General features: G+C 38.2%; 1 protein-coding gene across 4 annotated transcripts; it reads left to right on the top strand.

Annotated features, from left to right (window-relative positions):
- Positions 1-26: 26 nt before the first annotated feature.
- Positions 27-27,375, top strand: tesk2 (testis associated actin remodelling kinase 2). 4 transcript variants are annotated; one of them, XM_067453700.1, is made up of 12 exons: positions 51-77; positions 4,365-4,441; positions 6,942-7,232; positions 13,798-13,919; positions 16,513-16,561; positions 19,998-20,144; positions 21,248-21,330; positions 22,684-22,768; positions 22,870-22,953; positions 23,100-23,186; positions 23,489-23,630; positions 25,413-27,375. In XM_067453700.1, exons 3-12 carry the CDS (start codon positions 7,014-7,016, stop codon positions 26,327-26,329), a joined length of 1,935 nt encoding a protein of 644 aa, XP_067309801.1. In that variant the 5' UTR covers positions 51-77; positions 4,365-4,441; positions 6,942-7,013; the 3' UTR covers positions 26,330-27,375. The 4 variants fall into 4 exon arrangements, with proteins under 4 accessions (XP_067309802.1, XP_067309801.1, XP_067309799.1 ...); XM_067453698.1 differs by lacking the exon at positions 51-77 and adding an exon at positions 84-613; XM_067453701.1 differs by lacking the exon at positions 4,365-4,441 and having other exon boundaries at positions 27-77.
- Positions 27,376-27,437: the final 62 nt, after the last annotated feature.

Raw genomic sequence — 27,437 nt, 5'->3', positions numbered from 1 at the left:
GTTCAAAATAATACAGTTTAAGAAGTCTCTTGTATCTCTATGGCCGACGTTGACGTCTGTCTCCATCAAATGAAAACGTAAGTTTGGTCCGTGGGGAGAGGCAACTGTTATGGAAGTGGCTGTCTCTTGTATTTACTTCACTGTATTTTCACTCACCCAAAGTGGAATAACGTCTTTGGGGATTCGCTGCTTGCTAAATTAGTTAGGAATATAAAACCGATTGAAGAGCCCTACAGGTTATAGAAAGGACTCCGTAGAAAGAGCTCGCGCGTTATTTATTTTCTCTTGACCGCTTTCATGTTTGTGGACAGAACGACAAAACGTACGCAGTTATCTACTTGTGCACGTTCAAACTGCGTTTCTGTCAAAAAGTTTGTTATAGTTATGTTAAATTAACTTTTAAGGCGCTCACACGGTGCTTGTGTCGTTTAATTCGTCTTGGAGTTCAAATATAACCTGGCCGACGCTCGGTCAAAATAGGCAATTATATCTGCTTGTAAATCTATGGATTGTAGTGTATGGCTCTCGTTTGCAATTGCAAAATGCAATGGGACTAAGTGAGGCCTTTCGACCGGCAGAATATCTTTGCTTCACTTTCAAGCCTGATGACAAGGTAAGACAATTAACTTTATGTACGATATTTCCTCTTGGTTTTAGCGTACTTTCAACTTGATACCCAGGCGCGTGTATCAGTAAACAATTAGACAAGGCTTTGGTGTCCACATTTGAGTAATAGTTTAATGACAGCAATGCAGTTGCACCTGATCACTATACTCAGTGGTATTCTAGCGCTTATTGTTTTGCAGTAACTGGGTTCACTTTCGGTCAGCATCAATTATGCGATCTCGGATTGCAACACTTGCACTTCCGAGTTGTTTTCGCGGCCGCTTTTTTCTGCTTCCCTAGTAACCACGCAAGCGCGTGTAAAACATTACAATGGTGCATGACTGGTTTATCGTATAGCCTACTCACCATAAGTGTGTAAAGCATTTTGCAAATTCATCCTATTTGCTAGGAAGCGTTTCCATAGTTAACGTATGTGTTATTGTGTTGATTCATTGATGGGGATGGTTTTGTTACAATTACACACACACACACACACACACACACACACACACACACACACACACACACACATATATATATATATATCCTGCGAAGTGCCTTATGTGTTTAAACCTGTAAAGTGTGTTAAGTATGGTCATTAATAGGCCTATTTGCGTCTAAGCACTTCTTAACGACATCTTGAGCAGATTTTGAAGTGTTAAGAAGATTCATGAAAAAAACAGCCTTTTTTTACCCACTGTAAAGTATGTCAAATGCATGCAAAAACGTGTGGTATGAGCTGAAAAATGTCTGTACGAGATGGTCAAGTCCTTATTTCTTATTTCTAATCTTTGGAATGTCAGATATGCTGTTCTTCTCACCATCAGTGAGGTCACTATGTCTAATCGTGGGATTTTTAAAATACCTGGACCCTGTAGAATGTGCAGGCAATACAGGCTCTTTTGAAATTGTGATGTATTTTTGGCTGCTAGAGATCATGAGTCAGATATAAGAGTAGTGCTATAGCAAAATAAGGTGGTGTTGCGCAATGTTAAGTTAGCTTACTGTCATTGTTGTTTAGGTGGAACCCCTTTTTGTAGTAGCCTACAGCATCGGTTTTCACCCTGCATGTGTGGCATGCTTATTTCCAGGCTGAGAGTGTTATTTTTGGAAATAAGAGGTATATGGGTCAAATCATGGAGTAAGCTGAACATTGAACATTTGCTGAACATTTGCTGCCCTTAAGGCTGTCCCAGGTGAAGGTCAAGTTTGAAATGAGCTCTGGAAACGTTGCCACTGGAACCATGATCAAAACAGCTGTTTTAGGGCTTGTCTTTAGTGGTCCAGCCCTTCTTACATACTCCAACTTTTAACATGTAGTAGTTTTGGTTGCTTTCTACAGTAAATCATGTAATTGAGTGAATATTTATGGAAACAAAAAACAGGGACAGCCCACCTTAATTATTATTGATGCTTAGCCATATGATTGGCTCCTTCATTTCAACTTTGAAAATCACAGGGGAATCTACAGAAATGTACTGTGTTGATTTATCACATGTAGTGACTAGTGCCAGCTGTTGAGCGGCCTAGGGCCTGTGTAAATGGTCCTTTTAAAGTGGCTTTTTACTGGGGTGTGGCACTCAACTATAAGCCAGTGTTTAGATCCTGGCAGAGTTTTGTGTTATTTATTTCTTTCCCCATTTCTTTCCAAAGCTTATAACTGGAATGTCGCAAGGAAATTTTATTCCATATCCGTCCTTTTTTGTGTCATAAATAAGGGGAAATGAGTGTGAATGGCTTGATTTGCTATTCTTTTAAATGTAATTTAGTCTAGGTGGCTCATTTTCATGTCACTGGACATTGTTTGTTTGAATAGTGTAAGGAATTTAAAATGTAAGCCGATCAGCACTTTATCTCAGCTGAGGTTCTGTCTGCCGTGCATGCATGCAAAGTTATTACTTTATTGTTCACCAGGTGTGTTACTGTTTCCCCAATGCTATTTCAATCATTGCTAAATATCTTACATAATAGTGCAAAAAGTGCTTAGTATAGCTGACAGGGATGTCCAGAGGCAATCTCAAGGATTGGTATCGGGTCGATTAAAGGTGCAATAGAATGATTTGAAACAATGTGTTAAATTGTTCCCTGATATCTACATAGAGGGTATGTGGCTTATTTAAGGGAAAGAATTGTCCAGATACAATCCCTAGGATGTAGTGCTCTGTTTTTGCCTTATTTGTAAGAGTCATGAATATTGATGTTGAGCTCTGATTGACTTATTTCAGCAGCTCACAGCAGTTCAGTGAAGTCCTGAAAGTCCTGCTCGTGAGTCCTCCTGACCGTCCTGACAGAACACAGACTGACTAAATGAAACTTTAAGAAGTAAAACATCTCAAATGGAGATTGATAAAATGCGGCTTACTTGTTTATTTGGTGTTTTCTCAGATCATCCGCACGCAAGAAAGAGCTCGCGTTCAGTAATTAAAGTAATTAAAGTTTATTTTAATTAAAAAAAATTATTTCAGTAATTAAATCCCCCAAATAGAGCTTTTCTGTGAAAAGAAACCCGTATACTCTCCGGTTTTTACCTAAGCGTGTCCAATTGGGCAACCATATTCTCTCTCTCTCTCTCTCTCTCTCTCTCTCTCTCTCTCTCTCTCTCTCTCTCTCTCTCTCTCTCTCTCTCTCTCTCTCTCTCTCTCTCTCTCTCTCTCTCTCTCTCTCTCTCTCTCTCTCCTCTCTCTCTCTCTCTCTCTCTCTCTCTCTCTCTCTCTCTCTCTCTCTCTCTCTCTCTCTCTCTCTCGTGCACGGACGATCTGAAAACACCAATAAACAAGTAAGCTGCATTTTATCAATCTCCATTTGAGATGTTCTGCTTAAAGTGTGTCATTCAGTCTACATTTTAGACTTTTCTTTTTTCGTCAACGATATTGCATGTTTATATAACGTTAGTCACAATGTAGGCTAACTTTAAGCCGTGATTGTGATGTAGCCTAATCTGAAATACAAATAGGCAAAAACATCATAGGAAACACCATACTTCAGTTCTCAAAAATATAAATATATAACTTATATTTTTACAAAATGAATAGCCTTGTCAAATGACTATCGTTTTAACTTGTATGGTGGAAAAGGTGACGTTTGCTAGAAGGATCGAGTGAACAATCTAAGCAAAGTATCTACGGTTGTATTTTGTAATACAAAATAATATTACCCTTTGTCATTAGACACACTATTTAGTTTTGTATGGTACTTGGTGTTTCCTATTGTTACTGTACTAGCACCTTGCGTTATCTAGACAATGCTGTCTCTTTAAGAAACTTTCAATTTAATCAGAAATTATTTTAAACAGTCAATAAGTGGATAAAATCGCTACTTACTGCTTGCAGGAATACAGTTGCCACTTTCTTCAGTTTAAGACGCTGAGTGAAGCTTGCTTGAATTGGGCCGAACAAACAAACGATCTTGAATTAAATTGTTGCGGTATCGGATTATAAATGTCAACCATGACTGTTGACATTTTTTTATCTATGGGAAGGTTAGAAAAGTCCTCAGGTCGCCTGAATAGCCTGAACATGAAGTGTGTCCATGCGAGCTGCTTGTTTTGATGATTCGCTCCGTCATTTCCGCCTGACAATGAACATATTTGGAAAGATGTTTGGGGCGTGCATATAAATGATCCCCAATGCTTGAGTCACTGTTGGGTTTATGTTGAGAAGCACTTTTTTTCTGTGAAGTTTTGGATTCACGAGATTCAATTTTTCATTCTAGGGCACCTTTAAGCTTCTTTCTTTTCTTTTTTTTCTTCCTTATTATAGTTGCCATGCAGTAGATGGCGGTTGGTGTGAAAAGAAGAGGCGCTCAATTGTGCATGTGACAAGCGAGAATCAGTGAGGTCTGTTCTTTTCTGTTTTTAGAATATTGGATGCACACTTATGTAAGGAATCACTCGAAATCACTTTCCTAAGTAGTGATAGATTCCCCTTTTTACATTTGAGCCCCTGAGAAACTCTTTGCTTATCCCTGTATACACTTGATTAATAATGTTCTTGAAATGTGCACCAACCACAAAAAAAATACTCTATATCAGCAGTTGACTCAATATTCAGTGACTTGGATTGGATCGGGGCACATAAAACTACATGGGGGCATTCTTATGATCATGGATAAGTAATAATTATAATGGGTTTACCATTAAAGAGTGTTTTTTAGATTTTCTTTCAAATATTTAAAAGATATTTAAAAATTTTAATCATTAACCATCATTAAACAGTTTTTTTAATCAATTAAAGTCCCCAACTTTGAAATGAATATATTTTTTAAATGCATGTTATTGATTTGGGGATAGATTCATTCATGCAAATAATTAATTTACCTCATATGGTTTAATCAAAATGTCCTTACTCTGGTTTCCAGTGAAATGTTGCATATTACTTCTCTACTACTGTAGAGAATTACTACTGTATCCTTGTCCGTGCAGAGCATACTGTAAAAAAATATGAATCCGTGATGTCACCCATAGGATTCCGATAAGCCTGAAGCTTAAAGTAGGGTAGAGCTGGGCATTGCCATCTTGCGAGCGAGTCATCGCGTGTCAATCCCGGACAACAGAAAATGGGCAAAAAGGCGGCATGTGGGCGGAGCTTAGGTGACGCAATGACTATAGACGGCAGATAAATGGCTATCCACCTGTTACCACGCCCTTAATTATGCAGAAATGTAAGGCTTTATATAATGTAAACGAATGATTAATAAAAAAATTCACAGTTTTGATGAAGTCACAGTTGTCATGAAGGTCAAAATTAGCCTAGGCCAAAACCACAATTTGTACCAGGCTGTAAACATGTTTTTTTCTGCTGTAAAGTTGAGAATTTTAACATGGGGCTCAATGAGATTCTGCTCCCTTCTGGAGCCTGTCCCTAGTGGCCAGTTGAAGAATTGAATCAAAGTCCTACTTAAAGGAACTGTATGTAAGAAATGTATTTCAATTCATCATAAAATGGTCCTGATATGTCACTAGACATTAAGAAATCATGTTAATTTCAAATACTTATATCACTGACAACAGTAGTCCGGCCAGGATATTTTCATTTAAAAGTTGTTGCAGCCCTCAACTTTATTTTATTTATAAAAAGGACCATGTACTTTTTTTTAACATAAATGTTTCCATTTCATGTGTTGTACCGGATTTAGTTCAAAGCAGTTTTCCCTCGCAGTCCTCTGGCAGGTCAACATAAACAATAAAGTAGCATGCACAATACATATATACACACACACACAAACAAAAAAAACACACATACTGTCATTACAAACAATTAAACAGCAACCATGTCAATGTCTACAAAGCTGATTACATTTAAAAAAAGATTTGAACTGCTTTTTTAAAATACCAATAGATTTACACCCTCTGGCAAAGCATTCCAGTGAGTCGTAGCTTTAACAGCAAAAGACAATAGTCCAAACTGATGTTGATGTTTTGGCCTGAAGCTCCACCCTCCTACCAATTGACCAATCACAAAGTCAGTTGTGTTTCTGCATCCAGGTTGCCAGATCTGCGACCAGTTACCACAGCTGCAGCTACGAATGTTCATGCTGATCCTGCAGCCTATCTGGCAACCTCAAGTCAGGGGGGAGGAGGAGAGGGGATATACCTGCAGTACCAGTTTTGGCCACAGTCTTATATACACTTCGTTTAAAAATGGTCCTTTTCTTACAATCTACTGCAAATCCACATTCAGATCTGCCTCCATCCAATCAACAACTGATGGATTGAACCAAGTTTCTACATTTTTGAAAATCTGTTTTACTTTACTGTTTTACTGTATCACAATACAGAAACAAATCAAATATTGCTTCATTGTGACTTTAAAATGGAAAAATAGAATATTTTATTGATGCACAAAATCAATACTAAAATCAATTCTTTTGTCATAGCAGTGAAAGCAGGGGTTTTCCTGGGTCAAATATGTTCTTCGGTGGTGGCGGATGAACACGGTCACACATTTGAACGGAGAGCCCAGTGCTGACAATAAATCCAAAACAAATGCAAAGAAACAATTTGTAATACTTATCCTATTTTTGCATTGAATAGAAAATAATCACAGTCAGGACTGTGCATTTCTCATAATATGTTGCCGGTACTCTGAAGAAACGTTGCAATGTGTAGTAGTTACAGAAAGTGAGCCAAGATTGCTGCCATTATAATCATTGTGACTTTTAAATGGACACAGAGGATATTTTTTTATAATGCAGATTAAGCTCAAGCTTTTTCATAATCTACTCCTCAGTCTACTGTTAATGCTTCTATTTGAGAGAACCATACATAGTCATTCAGTTTTTTATAAGGATGGTACCATTATTAACAATATTTAACTTATCTGCTTATTCCTCTGTAGGTCTGGAAAGGGCTGTCAAAAATGTGAACCGGTGATTGATAATCTACCAGATTCATTTTTGCACCAGTAACAATGGAGCGGAGCAAACGGAACTCCATTGCTGGGTTTCCCACACGGCCAGACCGGCTGGAGGACCTGGATTGTGGAGGAGGAGGAGCAGAAACAGCACCGCTGGACAGGGTGTGTCCCTCTTCTTACCGGGCTCTCATCAGTGCCTTTTCTTGCCTGACCCGACTCGATGACTTCATCTGCGAGCGGATTGGCTCTGGGTTTTTTTCAGAGGTCTACAAGGTAAGATGGTTGTCTAATGACAATAAGTAATTATTGATTTCAGTTAGTCACTCGGACTTACCAAAGTCCACCTGCAGAGTTGAGGTCTCACATATGTCATAGTAGTCATAAGTGAACATGAAAATGTTTTTTAGATGATTCAGCTGTTAGTCGCCCCTTAGTTGTTACACACTAGGAGGGGAATTTTGTGTAGCCTTTCTCAATGATAAACAGAGATTCAGTCGAAGGTCCTAAAGGAGGAAATGAAAGGGTCGTCTTGTGATTCAGCTGATGAGTTGTCATCCAAGTTGCAGTGTCAGATAGATGTTTGGATTTTGGCATGTAATATTGAATGTTGTTAGCTTAGTAATAATGATAGAATACTTGCTATTTGATTACAATACTAACTTAACTTGTGCAAGTAAAGGAGAATTTAGGGCTGATCCTAGCGATGGCATTTCTAATCTCTGTGGTAACAGTGAAGACGAAACAGTGATTGAACGTTGTGAACATTCTGTTTTCTGTCCAGCTTTTAGTGAGGTAAAACTGGCTGCTTCAAGTCTGTTTAGATCATGTTAGGCCTAAAATATTGCATAACAATGCCTGGCATTGGCTGGCAGCAGCACAGGTTCAAATCTGGCCAGCTTCATGTCCTGATCCCATTCGGTCCTTTCTCATCCCAGAAATATTCTTTTTCTCTCTGCATTTATCCTGTCATAAAAAGGCATTAAAAGGCAATCAAAAAGCCTGTTTAGGTAATTTTACCTGTTATAGGATAGTTTTACTTGGTCCCTAAACTTTGTTTTCTTTAGTTTTTTAAAATAAAGAAACATTACGTAAAGCAATTTTCAGATTTTGGGAGTTTTTACCTCTTCTTAACCCCTACTGATTTCTCACTGGTGGTCTTAATTGATAGCCTGGCTTCGCCTCCTACAACTTCCACTCAGTTTACTTTCCTTCAGTACTACGTCTGGGACTGCAGTGTATTCTTAGGTTTTCTTATTTGTACACTTGGTGTATTCTTATTTGTTTTTACCGTTAAACGTTAGCGATTGGTTATGGCAGATCCAGAGTGGCTCTGGGCAGATCCAATAGTTTTAAACTTCAACAGAGTACCCACATTCGCGGTAGCAAACGCTTGTCAATGGAGAGTGGCCAGACTGTCTACAAATGAAATGTACGAGAGTCTGGTAAGACCAGGCTACTTAATTGAAGCACATATTGGCAAGTATCATCACAATGACATTTTCATGTCAGATAATTGCCATTGTTTTGTTTTTGCTGTTTCCTGATTGCTGTGTTGATTAGAGTAATGTTTAATTTTCAGTTGTTCAGACCTCCTAAATTAAACCGAGTACTACCCTTCATGCTGAGCATCAGTAATATGCTAGACTCTGAGGGTTTATTTTCACTGTATAATTCAATGAAGTTTTGAGGTCAGAAAAGCCCTGGGAGAAGAGTGCATCATCATGATGCCCATTACTAAAATCAATTCTTCTGTCATAGCAGTGAAAGCAGGGGTTTTCCTGGGTCAAAAATGTTCTTTGGTGGTGGCAGTACTGACAATAAGTCCAAAATAAATGCAAAGTAGATACAGTGGAGCATTCTTGTTACTTGCCAGTGTTTCAGCTGGTAAAGGGATAGTTCACCAAAAATGAAAATTCTGTCATCATTTACTCACCCTCATGTTGTTCAAATCATGTATGATTTTCTTTGTTCTGCTGAACACAAAATCAAATATTTGGAAGAATGTTTGATCTGCTTGGTTACAAACATTCTTGACAAAAAGAACTGACTGGCTTGGATGAGAAACTTTGCAACGACAACAAAGCATCAATGCATATCTTGGTCACACCCTGTTGGAGAAAGAAAGGGAAAATTAATTAAAAAAAAAATCAAATTATGCTCTTTAAACATTTTATCAATTTTAGGAAATTGACTTGCATGTGTGACTAAACTAAAGTTGCTAACTAAAGTATTTTTTTTGAAGTTTACTAAAGTAAAAGGGGCCGAAATCGCCCCCCCAAAACCTCAATCACTTTTCCCTACGTTAGTCCACTAATACAGTTCACTTGAAGGCGTGAAAACGGGTGCGTGAAGTCGGACAGCCGTTGTGTGTACATTGGTTGTACACTCGTTAATGTGAGATTGAATAAGTGCACTCGATAGTGCACTATGATTTCAGACACCACTACAAATGGCAGCCCCTTTAAATAATGCCTTATTTAAGGGTATAGGGGGGCGATTTCGGATTCAGGCTATAACTGCATTGCTCACTGGCGGGGTTTGCAGCTTGATGTTCACATTGTGTAATTACATCACTTCAAAACATTCCCATGACAACAGAAGGAAATGGCTGCTCTTGTGTGAAGTAAACACATTTTTCAACTTTCTGCTTAGATATATGACTTTTTGCAATGAAAATGCGGGTATTGTGAAATCATACAAGCCCCGCTTATTTTGCACATAGAAATTGGCAATTTATGTGGCGTATTTGAAAAAATGCGGCCACCGCATAAATATGCAGACTTTTGCTGATTATTCATTGAATTCTACGATCACATAATCATGTTTTTCTGGAGGGACTGATTAGTATTATCTTTGCAAATTTAGCCTAGAGAAGTAGTTCTACCTTATACACTTTTTGGAAAAACATTTCTGAGAGTGTCTGTTGCAAGGAGTTTTTCTATTTGGTTTCCAGTTATAGCATATTTGCTTTCCTTTTTTACATTTGTTTTATGATGTAAAAGCTCTCATTTCTGTGCAACAGATACAAATTGATCTCCCTTTACTTTGCACCACAAACAGGTTATTTTACAAGGGCTGTGTGACTGCGCCATCGTTTTTTAATGAAGCAAGTGTCGAAGAAATGCAAATGTTTTATCTTTTTGTGAACTTTGAAGTGAACATGCAAAGGTTTTAGTTTTTTTTGGCAGTATAAATATGAAAATATTTTTGCATTCAATCAAACTTGTATTGCCTCAGGTGTGTGTGAAGCCAAAAACACACACAAAATGAGGTCTGGAAAAAGTACTTTTTTTAAATTATGTTAGTTTGTTCATATATCTAGCCTGACGTGGTCATACTCAATTCTAGTCAGAATATGAGTCTGAATCTGCTCCATTGGGCTGTGATTATGGGGCGTGTTTCAACCGAACCAGGAAAGACCTCAGTTGGATAGACCAACCAATCAGAGCAATGAAGCGACGTCAACAGAGCTCAACTGCACTGTGTTGCCAAGTCCAGGTTTTTTTTCCGCGGGGTGTTTTCTATGTCCGCGAGTTGAAGCGACTATTATGTGATATATAGACCCATGAGTGCGAATTTTAGCAGGCAACCTTGCCAAAATATCACACATTTTACATATTTTGTGGCGTGACAGATCGCTGTAGCACCTCCGTTCATGTGAAGCAGAAGTAGTCATCTTCAGCTTAACTGGTTACAACATGAAATAAACATGATTAAACTTCAGAAGGTATGTTGAAAGTTGAGATGCTCCAATCGATCGACCGAAGATCGGTATCGGATGCTAAAATCACATTCTATCGGGAGTCACTAAAATAGGCCAATCTCACCAACCAATTGCAAACTGATGACGTCAGGCTTTAGCGACACAGTCATGTCAACACCGGTGTGGAAATATTACACGATCTCAAGAACAGCAAAACGGGGCTCATCCTGTATGTGTGTGCTCTGCCTGAGAGACATATTCTTCCACTCATATAGTGCGATTAATTATCTTACTGGGTTTAAACGGTCAAATACACACATTGTGCCTTTGTGAGTATCTTCATAAGCACAGTGGTTTATGTCTTAAAGGGATCGTTCACACAAAAATAAAAATTGTCATAATTTACTTACCCTCAAGTTGCTCCAAACCTGTATGAATTTATTTGATCTGCTGAAAACAAAGGACGATATTTGGAAGAATGTTTGTAACCAAGCAGGTCTCAGTAGCCTTTGACTACCATAGTATTTCCCCCTACTATAGTAGTCAATGGTTGCTTGGTTACTAAATTTTCTTCAAATATCTTACATTTTTAGGTGAACTATTCCTTAAAATTAATTTGTGTTAAAGTGAAAGCAGCCTAATAAATCTGCTGCTGTCCTTGCCATTCATGTTAGTCAAACTATCTCATTGCTCTTAACTAAATCACTTTTGTGAAGATTATGCACTGTTTTTGTACATTCGATTCGATTTACTTTTAAGCAATTTATGTTGTAATAATTGTTCTAGTGTTACATATTTAGCATTTGAGTGTTGATGGTGAGATACTATTCAGTACAGCTGCATATGTTTTGGATGAAAATAGGAATAGACTTCCCAGAAATGCAGAAAAGCTTAAATTTATAAAGAGAATCCTGCCTTACACACTTTGGAAGGAAGGACATAAATACTCAGCACTTGCTGAATAATATTCCTGATCATGTTTTGTATGCAGTGTTTCAATTAGTTTTTGTCCTCAGTCACATATTGAACAATGTTTCATTAAACCTTATTACACCCTATGGGTTGTAATTCTGTTCATTTTGACATTAAGTGTTGTAGGCTCTTTAATAAGCCAGAGTATCCTATTATGGATGGATGGTGTTTTGGGTAAGTCCTGTTTTTAAAGGCCTATTAAAATGTTAATTTGTAAAAGGATTTTTGTTGTGCTTATTTATTTAATTGTCAGTTAAAACAAACAAACAAAACAACAAATTATAGCATTACTGTAAATTATGTCTGTGGGATTACTTATCTGTAAAACAAAAAAAATACACTGACATTGAACAAAGAGCTTATTTATTACTTATAAAGCTTGAATTAGCAATATTGATATCTGCCGATCATGATGACATCAAAATCTGTAATCGGTATCGGCAAAAATCCTGATTGGAGCTTCCCTAGTTGAAAGATACAGTACAATTTACCTTTTAAATTGGCAATTGAGAAGCTATTCAATGTTCAAAATTGTTAGTCAGCCAGAAAAATTAACTTGGCTGCATTTTGCTAAGTAAATGTGAATGCATGTTTGAATAAATCCATTTTATGACATTAAAAATGTGTTATTAAAATATATATTTATAACATTACTGTAAAAACTTCCTTATGTTTAATTTAAATGCAAGTAGCCTACAAATAAATTAATTGTAACCTTTAATATTATAATGATGTACCAACTGGGGTTTCCTGTATATAGTTTACAACATTTGTTGAGATTTTTGTAACCATGTGCTGTAACTGATAAGTCCCAAATGAAGCATTTAATTTTTAATCCCAGAATTTAATTCAATTGTGAAATTTATGCCAATGAACAGCCCTAGTCTTTTTTTTTTTTTTTTGACCAAATGTTGTCCCCCTTTTATTTTCTTGCACCTGTCCTGAATGTTTTTTGCTTGCTAAAATCACACACGCACACACAAAATCTCCTGGGGAGGATGCTCTCACACCCCCAACAACATTTTTTTTTATAAACGTCCTTTTTCACCTCTTCTGCGTTTGCATTTCTGGACATTACTAGATTATTCCCTTCCTTCCCCACACAGGTGGCTGAGATTTAAAGCAGAGTGAATGACTTTAGGATGGCAGGCAGGGGGTGTCTGCATGTGGCACAGCCAGGGGTAATGTGCTGAGCCAAATACCAGCTGTGATGGGGGTCTGCAAGAACCTGTCTGGGAAGCTAATGCAATAATAGCTTTTTTTTCCCCCAGTTTATTTGAACGTGAGTTTTCATCTGTAACTTTATGATTAGCTCAAACGAATATCCTAAAACCCCACAGCACTATGGAGGGTCCCTAAATAATTGCTCAATTCGGTCGGTCATCTACATTTGAGGAACCAAAACATTTTTCTAGTATGCTGGATTGGTTGCATGGGCAGCAAGCTGTGACTTGATATTAGCAGAACAGATTGAGAGTTTGGGTGCTGTAGAGGAGGCATCTGGGTCCATGTCTGACAGGCGGCTCTCACTGTAGGTGGGCAAATGAAATGGGCCCCCAAAGTGAGATTGGTTGCTGTACAGTAAGCATCATGCATTGTAAAGTAAAAGGAAATGTTTATAAAATGCTGTGTGTACAATATTCACAGACGTTAACACATAATTCAATGTTTTGGTTCCCTAGCCCTGAATTTTGAGTAACCCTTCAGATGTTTTGTCTTTCAATCTCTACATGCAGTTTCAGGAAGTCAGTGTTTTACAGATAAAACTAGGAAAACGGATCTGCAGAAGCACGTATTTGAAATGTTGAGAGACCCCTAACTATACATGGCCAATAGTCATTCATGCACGCAATGTTTGTCTAGTCTATTCTTCATCTCGTGCTAGAATATCAGTTGTGTAATAAACATTTTCAACAATGATTTTCTGCTGCTAATGTATGTCACACTTCCCACCTAAGTGTTATTTTTGGTCTAATCTAATGTTATGGTTATTACTTTCTCCAATACCCATCATCATACCCAGTGAGAAGCAATGGGCGTCCTTTATATTCCTTTAAGATGAACATTCAGAGCATATAAAAACTTAAGGTGCTCATTTTGCCTGTATGGCTTACTTCAGAGTAAGACTAAAATAACATTTGTCATTTTCTTTGTTTGTTTTAGGTGCGTCACAGAGCTTCCGGCCAGGTAATGGCCCTAAAGATGAACAAGCTGAGCAGTAATCGTGCCAACATGCTGCGAGAAGTTCAGCTCATGAACAGACTTTCCCATCCCAACATACTCAGGTTTGCTTTCAGTTTAACATCATTATCACATTGAGTCATCACTCAGTCTGTCAACTTTAATGCAAATTTATAAAAGCATTGATTTTAGCTGGGTGGTATGACTATATATATTGTGACGAGATTTTGCTAAATCATGTATATCATTATTGTATAGTTCATATAGCACACTAGCCTAGAAATCTAGACGCACCCTAGCGGCAACAGGTCTATTTGCAGCCAGGGTCGTCTTGCAACTCTCCTTTGGCTTGTGAGCTGAAAAAAACAAACTCTAGTCAGGCCAATCATATCGTGTATAGAGTCAGTGGGCGGGCTTAACATAATGACGGCAGAGTTGTGGCGCTTCTGTGTGCTACTTGAAAACGAAGCTGCCGAACAGCGGTCTTTCGAAACTGCTTTGGCCGCGACTCTGGAAAACTTCGAGTTAAGCTTTTCTTTGAGAAAAGAGCAAAGACCGGCACTGAAGTCATTCTTAAAAAAGGAAGATGTGTTCTGAGTTTTGTCAACCGGATACGGCAAAAGTTTAATCTATCAACTAGCCCCGCTTCACCTTCTTCCTTGCTGGTTGGTTATAGTGCTGTCCTATTGCGTGCAGAGGGACTTTGAAAGACATCCAACCTGTCTTAAGCCGGGGACACACTACACAATTTTCGACTGTCCCAGACGAAAGATTGCCATCATGAAATAATCGTGGCAATTCCTGTGTTCTTGGCTCCTAATCGGTGGTCCTATGTTGTACTGTGATAGAGGTTCAAAGATGGCTTTTGTCACAGTCTTGCGACCAAAGATGGCCTACGATAATGTTCTGACAGCACGATCACCGCACAGTGTGTTGCTGCTACGACCTAGGTCTACCGACCAGCCAATAAAAAAGCGACATGAAATCAATTCGACATGGCACTAAAGCTTAACTTAAAACTCAAGCTCCTTTGCCTTCCGCTTTCACAGCTTAATTTTATTTTTTAATTAAGCACAAACAAAAACTACAACTGCCAAAGTGTGATTCATCATGGTCTTCTTGTTTAGCTTGTAACTAAACTGGGAAAAGGAAAGTAATGTGTTTCAAAGAAAACCACGACTGCAATATTGATATAAAGCAGTGGCTGTTGTAGCTATAATATATATTAGGTTTCCTACTCTTTGAACAAGGAGTGTGCCTCGCTTTATGCACTGCCAGTGGCTTAAAATAAATGCAGCCCTTTAAATAGTGAGACTGTGGGAGTGTTGCTTTCAATGTGAATCTTTCTGGCCTTTTGTAATGTAAACGCTGGGATGACCCCTTCCTACCCATTCTGCAGAAATCAATTAAAAATAGATGGAGTGAAACGACATCCTGAGTTTAGATTTCATTGAGATCAAAAAGCCTCCTCTTTTCAGTGAAGATATAGTCAGCTTTGTCTCTTGAGATTGCCCACACCTACGAATGAAACTGGGATTTGGCCCTGAGAATATAATTTTTTTACTTATGTTTTAGCTTTTTTTATGATTTATTTGTGTAAATGTATATTTGTTTGTTACTTTTGAATTTATTATATTATGTTTATATGACAAAATGCCACCTAGAATGATTTTTATGATGCTTGTCTTGTTTGTAGAGCAGAATGTGAGTTTGTGGGTGGATGAAAGAGAGAGAGAGCCTGTGTGGGGTTTACAATCACACCATTGTTACGTCTTATTGAATGGGGGTGGAGGGACTGTAGCGCAGACTGGAGAAGGCTGAGGGGATCTTTGTTGAAGAAATCCCAACACAGACCCACAATAAAAGCCAGGCCTGCATGGGCTTTATGGGGCCATAACTTTGAAAACACAGACAAATTTGTATCCTGTGTAATGACTCGTGTGAGGTGGCCATTCAGAGACATTGATACGTTGTGTCATGGCTGAGAACAAATTGGCGAAAGGCTACTGCATGTCATGTAGGCCTCACACTAGACTTTTATCTGGTCTGTATTTTTCAATTCTGATCTCAGGCAATTCATACTATAATTTTTGCAATTGATGACTCTCTAAATATTTTACTTCTGCTAATTGCCTTTTTATTTCTGTGAAGTCAAATTGAATTTTCAGCATCATTACTCCAGTCTTCAGTGTCACATGATCCTGCAGAAATCATTCTGATGTGAATGATTTGGTGCTCAAGAAACAATTCTTCTTTTTTTATTATTATTAATGGTTATATAACAGTTGCACTGCTTAATATTTTTGTGGAAACAGTGATTTTTTTTTATTTATTATTATTTGAAATTGAAATCTTTTATAACATTATACATATATTTGCTGTCACTTTTGATCAATTTAATGCATCCTTGCTGAATAAAAGTATTGATTACTTTCGGGGAAAAGAATCTTCCTGACCACAAGATTTTGAACTGTAGCTTAAGTGGCAGAGATATTACTGTATTGGCACTTTCATACAGCTCACTTTTGTTACTCATTAACCTTTTGTTACATAGCAAATGTCACATAACCATGGACACTACCGCACCTTGTGTGTGGTGCTGCATCGTCTGCAGGTTTGTTGGGCATCATTGACAAATCTTGTTTTGAGCAATAAAACTAACGTCAACCTCTCTCTTTTGTTTTTGTGATGTTGTAGATTCATGGGGGTGTGTGTACAAGCAGGTCAGCTCCATGCTCTCACAGAGGTAAGCAACATCAGCTCAGACTCCAAGCTTTCATTCACCACATCTCTTCCTTTGACCCTTCATCATGGGGAGTAGGGGTGGGTGATATGACAACCACAATATTACAATATGGGTCATTTTATTTTACAAAAATGATACATATCACAATATAGTGTTTTTTGCTTTAAACGTTTTTATTAGGGTTGCACGATATATAGTTTCAGCTGCATCATCGATATTGCGATAGTAGTCTCACAGAATGTGCGATGTCAAGTATAGGGATTGTAGTTGATCCGTACGGGCCAGTTGCTCCCCGGTGGATAAATTGCAACGTTTAACCATCCTAGATCAAAAGTTTAATATTTGCTTGTGTTTTTAAGTCAAGTCAGGCATCAAGCGCAAGAGGACTGTAGTCGCGCACTGTTTTCTGTACGCACACACAGAGCTGCACGTGAACGCCAAATAAAAAAAGACTACTTTATCAAATTGATGGCATTGCAACTGGATCACTTTTAAAACATAGCATTTTGTGTCAATAGTGCTGAATTACGTTTTGTCTTGAATAATACTTGTTTTGCACTGCTAGAAAAAGTTAGTCTAAGAGTGCCCCGAAGTGTACCTTTGATTCCTAAATCTGTGGCATTTCCCCTAGTGAATCAAATGACTCGCTGTGACATTGAACAGTTTACTCTTTGTTCGCAGTGGCCCGAGGGGAAGTGTTCTATTAGAGAGCCCACTGGCAGTCCCCTAAGGCATGATGTATTTTTACCATCTCAAACCGTGTGAGTGTTTTATGCCTGTATGAAGGTTGCTGTGCAATATAGTCCTATGCCAAAGATAAACATTGATTACACAAGAAAGAGGGGTACATTTTTGTACACCCCCCCCCCCCCCCAATTAATCCAGTTAATCATTTTGTTTCATTGAGATTATCTATCTGTCTATCTATCTCTATCTCTCTATCTTCATTCATACATACATACATACATACAGATTTAGTTTTATACTGTAGTTCTACTGTAGTCCGTGACACCTGTTCTAGATATATGTGACATGATGGTTTCCATTATTATATTATATTCCATTATAGTTTAAGCTATTGCAGGTCCCTTGTTCTTGCCATAGCCCTGTGACCTTTGCTCTGCTTTTTTGATGCATGTAGACAGAAAAGGGTATTAGTGCAGTGATAATCACTGGCTTGCTGTGGGATTATATTATTTTTCAAAGCCACTTGGGCCACTTTTTCCCATAAATGCACTTCATTTAAAGGACGCTGAGTGAGTTGACAGTGTATTAAATGAGCTCTCTCTCATCACTCAACAGTTCTGAAATCAGCCCGCAGGAAGGTTTTCTTCATCTGTTGTAGCCTGCATCAGCACCCAACACACTCAAGGTTACTGTTTCACCAAGAGGATTTGCTCTATTTAGGCATACACATCATTCACTTAATCACCTGGAGTAACGTCGCTTTAGGCCTAACCTGAACTGTTCCTTTTTGTTTAGTTTAATCAGTCAGTACATTGGATAGTCAACAATGATCAAATAGTGCGGTGTAGGATTAGTTTGAACCCTCTGAGAGATGAAGCCAACAAATAGCAGAATTAGGGCATTTCCAAAGGAAAGATTTCCTGAGCTGGGTTCAGGATAGATGTTGGGCATGAGATTAGGTCTGTAAGAAGAGAGAAATGGGATTAGACGGGGCAGCTTGCCACATGGAGCGATTTTGGCTTGGCTTACCATTTACCATTTGCAAATGGTTTACAATGTACAAAATACAGGTCTTCATACATTGGGCTTCTCTTAAGCCCAATAATTTATTAGATACCTACTATTTTTATTGTATACACTGTGCATCATTCAGTTAGTACAAGTTCTGTTAGTTTACTGATTGGCTGTGGTTTGGCTACCGGTCTGCTGACTGAGGTAAACAGAGTGAAAATAGACCTTTCCATGGAGCTGAAGAGTGGGCCTGCATATTTAACACAGGATATCCAAGACTGTATGTCAGAACAATATAACAAAATATACACTTTCCCTCCTAATATCACTGTTGCCTTATTTATGCTTTTGTTTGAAATGGATAGAAGTCTTTACGTCTCATTTGATGCATTTTTTGTTTTTGCTGAATATAAGTATTCATTCCTTTAAAAAATGTACACACACAAGATAAAGAATCCACTCATAGTAACTTAATGTAACCTGTAATGTTAACATAGACTAGATTTTCTCATGAGTGACATCATGTTGAAATCACGACCAGCTAAATACTATTTGCTTTGTCTCAGTAACCTATTATCAGACACTTTAGCTTACAGAATAAATCACTGCTTTGAATGTTGGCAACAAAATATATAAAAGGGCACATCAAGCACAATTCAATGTATAAAAGTGTTGACTCATCTGAGGACCATGTGGGCTGAGTGTGCCATTTGGGGATTGGGCTAAGTGTTCATTTTGTCAATTTAAAGTTCCAGGGAATTCAGATAAGTAGATGCTTTGCTGGTGTTTTTTCTAAACATTGATCTCAAGGTAATGCTGTATACAGCACATTTTAAGAGTGCGACTAGAGAGTGGGTTGTACCTTAAGATTTTACTTTTGCCTTTTAATGCGAGTGCATTAAACTACAAGAGCATAGCCTTTTTGGTCATTTTATTCAAGGGCCAAGGAGCAGGTTTATTAGTTATCTGAGCCGGGTCACAGCACCAACGGTTTATGTGAAACAAGAAGGTGCTGTCGTTTTGACTCAGCCATCTTGTCTGCCTGTTGATATCTCACCTCACTGACGACATAAAAAGGTCTCCTCTGTTTAGTCAGCCGTTGCTAAATTTGTTAGCTAAATGTGGAGCCCTTTATCTGTCAGCACGGATCATTTCAGGCAGCCCAAAATTAGGACACTGTTGAGACCAGTGCCCTGTGGTGAATGCATCAGGCTCCTAGCGAGGAGCATGTGTGCTGCATTAACTAATATCTCAAAGACTTGTTTTAAAGTTAATCACACATAAAACATTCACTGATGCAAAAGAATAGTTAACATGTCTCTTGCAGAATAATTGCCTAATTATTAGATGGTGCCTTCATGCAAATTCACTATGTGAAACAGAAGCACTGAAAGGGCTCCTACTGGGCTATGCCAATTTGGACACGTTTGTGACTTGAAAACCAATCCGCTGGAGAGTTGGCATGGAATACTTTTACCCACAGGAAGTTGATTGGATTCACTTTTGTATTGTAAACACGAAGTACTGTGATCATCAAAATAATTATAATCCCCATGATGCAAAGTTTAAAGTTGCTACAGATTTAATTGTTGTCCATATCGGATTATTGTGCATTGTGTTTATTATGTACCCAGTCAATTTGTCCCATCATTCTATCTACTGTACCCTCTTAAATACAATATGGGCCATTGGAGGATTTCATAGAGATGGAAACAGTGATTCTCTTCTATTTTCTCAGTACATTAATGGTGGAAACCTGGAGCAGCTGCTGGACAGCAATAAGTACCTGAGTTGGGCTACACGGGTCAAGCTGGCCTTGGAGATCGCCATGGGCCTCAGTTATCTACACTCCAAGGGCATTTTTCATAGAGATCTCACCTCCAAGGTAATCATGACGACAAATACATTATACTGCAACAGGTTGGGTTTAGTAAGGTTTTGTTGATAAATTCTCTAGTGCTCACCAAGGCTGCATTGTTATTCCTTTGATAGCAAAGATACATTTTTAACAATCTTTGTTCCAGTCTTCAGTGATACATGATCCTTCGGAAATCATTCCAATGTGCTGTTTTGCTTCTGAAGAAATATTTCTTATTGTCAATTATGAAAATAGAATCAAAGTCCTATTTAAAGGAACTGTATGTAAGAAATGTATTTAAATGAATCATAAAAAGATTTCTTAATGTCTAGTGACATATCAGGACCATGTTAATTTCAAATACTTATATCACTGACAACAGTAGTCCGGCCAGGATATTTCATTTAAAAGTTGTTGCTGCAGCCCTTAACTGATGTTGATGTTGACATGTTGTGTTTTGGCCTGAAGCTCCACCCGTTACCTATCGACCAATCACAAAGTCAGTAGTGTTTCGGCATCCAGGTTGCCAGCTCTGCTCTAGTTACCACAGCTCCAGCTCCAAACGTTCCTGCTGATCCTGCAGCCAATCTGGCAACCTTGAGTCGGGGGGAGGAGGAGAGGGGAAAGTGATTACAGTACCAGCTTTGGCCACAATCTTACATTTACTTCCTTTAAAAACCAAATCTTACGGGCCCCAAATATTTGTGAATGTTAGTGTAATGTTGTTAATAGTTGTTACATTGCTTAATTTCATTGGCTTCGTGAAGGAAGGCAATTATTGGATGAAAGTACAAGGTACACTTGTTCTGTGGGTTTAATGCTGTTACTTTATAAACGAGACTATATCAGTCAACACTGAAACAGGTGCTTTTGATTTAGTCTTCACAGTGCTCTTGTTGGTGGCATGCGCTGACATGCTGTCTCTACCTCCAGCTGTTGTGTTCTCTTCTAAGCACTTGTGGGACTTACCATAATTGTACGCTGTGGGAATCACCCCTTTGGCTTCCTCGCTACATCATTACTTTCTGTTTAAGTGATTCTAATTGACTGAATCTCGAGTGTAAGGTATCCTGTGGGAGGAGCAATATGTTCTCCTAGTTACTGTTTCTTTCCTTTTGATGTTATCTCAGAACTGCCTGATCAAGTCTGATGAGAATGTGTACACTGCGATCGTCGGAGACTTTGGCCTTGCTGAGAAAATCCCCAGTCATGAGTGAGTAACAGGCAACGTGGAGACCTACAAAATAAGTAAAACATGCACTTATTACATGCTTAATTATAGCAGCTACTGTGGCTATGATTGTGTCTTTTATACATTTTTATATAAAACCGTAAAGTGGGCATCCTTTTGTTTGCTAATGGCAATCTGAAAGGAAGCAATGGTGAGATGCAAGCAATGCTGACAGGGGGTGGTGCTATCTAATTTGGAAGGAGCATGCTGTCCAAAGTCAACTTTTAAGAGGGCTAATAATACCAAAGCAGTTCGAGACCCTTTCTTGCTCATAACCTTGACATATTATTTTTAAATAGAATAGTCGGTTGGTTGCCTGAACAACTAGTCAGTTAATCTCCCTTTTATTTGATTAAACTGGAAGCTTTGTATAATTAGACCAGTTTCAGGATCTCCAGGCCCCAATTTGACCCCGACAGGGCAATTTTTAGGGGATGCTTATATTTAGATGTGATTTTCAAAATAAGCTGGACAGAGATGAATGGAATGAAGCTGAATGTAGGGGTCTCAAGACACGTTTTCAAAAGTTTTTTTTTTTTTTTTTTTTTGATTCACACCATCTTAAAGGGTTAGTTAAAAAATGAAAATTCTGTTATCAATTATTCACTCTCATGTCCTTCCATCACACCTTCATGACACCTGAGAGATTTCGGTCACTGCATTGAAAATATACTCAACCAAAAATGTCACACTTCCAAATGTACATAAAGACAGGGTAAAATTAATCCATATGAATCAATTTCTTTAATCCACGTCTTCTAAAGAGACATGATCACATTATTTGATGAAAACATTTAATTCAGCCTTTTAGTCTCATAGACGTGAATTCACGGACATTCATAGAGAACATCAAAAATGCGTAAACATGTTTGAGCTTTTGCAAGAACCAATGAGGTTTGTTCTCGTGCATAAATTATCATCTAAATTGTCATTTAATTCCTATAAAGCAATCATGTGTTATTAATTACAGATTTCATTAGGGTTTTGAAAGCTTATTGAAAGTCTTTGGTTTGGAGCAACATGAGTGAGTATGACAGAATTTTCACATGCTCAATAAGCATGGAAGACCGCTCTGACAGCTAAATTTCTATTTAAAGGCAAGCACTGCCACTAAAGAATATTGAATCTTTGAACAAAGGAAAAAACTAGTCAAAGCTTTCCGAGTAGTCCTGTTGCTACCCCTTCTCTATTCAACACACATTGTTAAAATACTTTTCAAAGTACTGCTTCCTCAACTGAACTTTCTGGTGCCATTTGGTAAGTTAGTGCTTAAGTATATAATGTGCGGAAGCATTTTGGCTTGTCAGTATTTTGACCACTATTCTCTGTGTTCAGTTTTGAGGGGGAGAAGCTGTCTGTAGTGGGATCCCCATTTTGGATGGCTCCAGAAGTGTTAAGAGACGAGCCATATAACGAGAAGGTTAGATTCTCAGCTGCAGTCGGCACTCAGCACTGTTACAAGGCTTATTTCATGCCGGCATTTATCAGGACACACAATCATTTCTCTGTATTCATTTCCAGGCTGATGTGTTTTCATATGGCATTATTTTGTGCGAGGTCATTGCAAGGATACAGGCTGATCCTGACTACCTACCACGCACTGAAGTGAGTCGCAGCAGCAGTAATTATCAAAAAACTCTACAATTAAGGTTTTGGAGATACAAATTTGTAACTACACGACTTGTTTATGATAGTCATTAAAACCTTTTTGTCCTAAGTATGACATTTACCCGCTCATGCACTCTTTGCAGAACTTTGGCCTGGATTACCACGCCTTCCAGCACATGGTTGGAGATTGCCCCCCTGACTTCCTTCAGCTCGCCTTCAACTGCTGCAATGTGAGTTTCTCTTTAACAATTCATTAATTGTAATCTTTTAGTTCTTTTTTTTAGGGAGCAACAAATTATTTATACTAACTATATTCTTGCCACATTTTATCAACCCAAAACTTTAGAATAGTAGTGTATATATTATAATTTCATATAGGTTTATTGCCAGACAAGCATCTACAGCATGAAACTGTCCCACTGTAATATCCGTGCAGTGTAACATTCTTAGAATAGACGTGAGAACATGAAGCTCCTCCAGATTTAGATGCTGATGCATTTTTATGTTCTCGTTGCCTCCACATATATCCCAGATGGATCCAAAGCTCAGGCCCTCGTTCACAGATATAGTAAAGAGGCTGGAAGAAATCCAGAAACAGCTGAAAGCCGATGATTCCGAGAGGGAGAGGATGCTACTAACTGCCGGAGAGGTTGAGAAAAAAGCCATGCCTAAAGGTGCGTGTTTATTTAAGCAAACGTATTTATTTCTGTCCCGGTATTCATTTGACTAACCTGCAAACTGTCGATATGATCATGAAAACTATAGGCGTCCGTTCCATAGTGTTTCATGCACTGTTTCTGGCACCAAACCAAAAGCTTTGATGCGCTTTGAACGCATCTTTGATGTGAGTTGCTTTGACAGAGTGCTAGTACATCCTGCCGCCCCCTGAGGCTTTGCTCATACCATCCAACACTCTCTTTCCATGTAATACCGCAGGGCCAATGAGTTCTAAGAACAAGGAAACTGGAAACCGAACAGGATTGGAGACAGTAACGTTTGTCTGTCTGTGAGCTTTATGGATTGGATGTTCTTTCCTTATGGGGATTACTTAAAATGCACAGCCTTTACTTTTTCTGTCTTTGCTTTGCAATCTCACAGCTCAGTTTCCATATAGTGATAATTCATATATATCAAACAAGGAATAAGTCACAAAACAGTGTGGCTAGAAGAGAGTAAGTTGTATTCATAAAGAATCCTGAAAAAAAATTTGTTTCCACAAAAATATCCCACAACTTGAAATGTTTCTTGAGCAGCAAATCATTATATTAGAATGATTTCTGAAGGATCATTTGACACTGAAGGCTGCAGTAATGATCCTAAAAAGATCAGCTTTGCTATCACAATAATATATTACATGCATTATAAATACAACATTAAGTATTTTAAATTGTGAAATACTTCACAAATGTACTGTTTCACTTGATTTTGTTCAAATAAATGTAGCCTTGGTGAGCTTTAAAATATCTTACTGACTCCAAACCTTTGAACTGTCAACACTGTAACACTCTTTCTTAAATGGTTTAATGAATATAGGCACATTTTGAATTCAGTGTGCGTTTTGAGTCTTGATATGTTAAATCTGATTCATGCTCTTTGCCTTGCACATTCAGTCAAAAGAACAATACAGATTTTGTCACCCCCTAGTGTTCAAGTTTATTCCCTTAAAGCTCAAGTGCGTTGGTTCTGTTTCTTACATCTGTCATTAGTAAACCTTACACTCACACCATTGGTTGTGCAAGTGTTGTTGTATCAGGCTGGTCGTTATGTTCTCATTAATAGAGCGATGTGTTGATAATTTACACTTGACAAGGGACTCATTTTTATATATATATATATATATATATATATATATATATATATATATATATATATATATATATAATATATCAGTAAATAAGTTAATGCATTTGGTATCATCATTAATTAACAAAGAACATCTATTTTTACAGTATTTATTAAAGGGTTAGTTCACCAAAAAATGAAAATTATCACATAATTCACTCACCATCAAGCCATTCTTGGTGACTTTCTTCTTTTAGCCAAACAGAGGTATATTAAAAAATATCCAGGCTCTTCCAAGCTTAGTAATGGGAGTAAATGGTACAAAAAGCTCCCTAAAAAGTGCAAGAATACCATTTATTTGAAATAGAAATCCTTTAGTATTTAATGTCTTTACTTTCAAATTAATGTATCTTTGCTGAATAAAAGTATACTTTTTTTTATCTTACTGTTCCCAAACATTTGTATGGTAGTGAAGGTTAATGTAAATTAAGATGTTAAAATGCATTAATATACATATAAATTACTATTAGCAATGAACAATTTTCATTGTTGTTATTCTCTCTTAGATATTGTTACCTAAAGCGCTGCCTAATGTTATCAAATACAATCTCACCGTGAAGTATTACCATAGAAACACTCTAATGTGGTCTCAACCTCTCTTATTGTTGTTCTAGGTCCAGGTGAAAAGGGTATAAAGAGGTTAAATCCTCTTGGTTTTCAGGATGACAAGATTCCACCCAAGTCCCCCCGTCCACGTCGCAACATCTGGCTTTCCCGTAGCCAGTCTGACATTTTCTCTCGTAAACTCGCCCGCAAAGTGAACGTCCAGGATCCTTACTACAACCCAGGACCTAAGGGCTTCACACATGGGCTACCGAAAGTCAACCCTTTCAGTGCCAGAGAGGACTTAAAAGGTGGCAAGATCAAGTTTTACGACATGCCCAGCAAGTCGGTCTTCTCGCTCATGTTTGATTTGCACTCTCCTCACAGCAGTCAAAGCTCATACCAGCCTCAGCCCAACGTCAACAATGGTGCCTCTGGCAACAACTGCTCCACCTCCTGGACGGAGCCCTGGCAACTGCCCGGTCGCCAATGCCGCTCACTCCCTGTCTCTCCCCAGCTGCCCCACTCAGAAGTCTTATTCTCGTGTCACCCCATGTCCAGGAGCGAGGCCGGACAGCCCGGCGGTGAATGCCGGCAAAGAGCGCTGAGCAGCTGGGCTAAGAAGTACGCCGTAACCGAGATCCCAGCGTACAAGCCGAGAACTGACAAAGAGGAGGACGTGGGGGCGGCAGAGGACTGGTCTGTTCTTGTACCCTCTGATGGAGGAGAAGCAGAGGCCATGGACTGCTCCAGCAGCAAAGGAAGCCCTGCAGATGATAAGGACCCAATCCTCAGCCAGATGCAAAACGGAAACCTTGTTGGATTCTTTGAGGAAATGGAGGCTGAAGACCAGGATGGCATGATGATCTCCAACAAGAACACGCTCACGCTAAGCATGTCTGTGGAGCCTGAGGAACTCTGTCCGATAGTCCTCACAGCCTGCAAAGGCTCGTCTTCAGGAGGCCGCATCTCCAGATGTGACATCTAGATGGTCTAGAAAGGAGCTCGGTCACGCAAACAGAGATTATATTCATTTAATATTTAATATGATAAGTTGTGTATGTGGTTCCTTGGGGTGGGAGACCCTTAAGCTAAAAGGGCGGCTTGAACTGAACACGGGAGCAGAAAACTGAAGCGTGAAACACTGATCCAGTCCACGCGTTAGAAGTTAGCCATCACACTATGAAGAACTCAAACAGAGATACAATGGATGTCACTTCACACAGGGCTAATTATGAGACACAATCAGTTATTCTGCATAATTGTTAACACACATGCTGTTTTTTGTTTTGTTAAATTTTGTCCACAAACTGTATCCATTGTATATTTAAGTGAGCAGCTTTGGCCATTTCTGTTTCATTAATTAACGAAGATGAAATCTCTTGGAGAAAGGGGATTCGAGTCTTTTTGCACTGCACAGGCCTGGCAAAAATCTGCAGCAAACATTCCATGTCGACTCGTATCTTAAAAGCTCCCATTTTGATCCTATGCTAATGGTGTGTGCCATGGTTATTTCAGAACACGGACAATTTACACACTTTGACCTTGCAGGTCTTCAAAAAAAAAAGTCCATGTTGTTATCTACTTAAAATCGTAATTGCACTTGAAATAAGTTAATGGTTTGAACTTTTTTTTAAAATCTGTTATTTGTCACTACATTTCTATGCAATAAATTTAACCAAGGCATGATAATTTTATAGAGATTTATTTTGATATTTATAAGGAGAAAATCATTTTACTGTCTTCATTGTCTGTGAACTGTTTAAACTGTTGTTTATACGATATGATGAATAGATGTATATGTTGAAAATGTTCAGTTCATTCTAGTTTATTCTTAACTCTATTTTTCTGCGTTTTCAGTCCTGACTGTTTTCTCAATGCTTTTAGATTGTAGATTTGTAAATGAGTGAGAAAGATGTATATTTCTACCAAAGACAGATCAGGACTTATTTTCCCCATTTATATGGTGGCTTTAATTGTTCAAATACATGTGTATTCCCATTTGTTTAAAATAAATTCAAAATGTCTTACTGATTTGTATTGTGGATTTGCTTAATGTACTACTGTCCATTAACCATCTAAACCATCATTATCCT

Source organism: Pseudorasbora parva, chromosome 9 (assembly GCF_024679245.1).
Source record: "Pseudorasbora parva isolate DD20220531a chromosome 9, ASM2467924v1, whole genome shotgun sequence".
Classification (NCBI taxonomy): domain Eukaryota; kingdom Metazoa; phylum Chordata; class Actinopteri; order Cypriniformes; family Gobionidae; genus Pseudorasbora; species Pseudorasbora parva.
This window is presented reverse-complemented; position numbering and strand designations above follow the sequence as displayed.

Coding starts and splice junctions, on each gene's coding strand:
- tesk2 (XM_067453701.1), top strand. CDS start 7,014: ATGGAGCGGAGCAAACGGAACTCCATTGCTGGGTTTCCCACACGGCCA. Junction 22,769..22,869: donor ACGAGCCATATAACGAGAAG/GTTAGATTCTCA, acceptor ATTCATTTCCAG/GCTGATGTGTTTTCATATGG. Junction 23,631..25,412: donor GAAAAAAGCCATGCCTAAAG/GTGCGTGTTTAT, acceptor TTGTTGTTCTAG/GTCCAGGTGAAAAGGGTATA.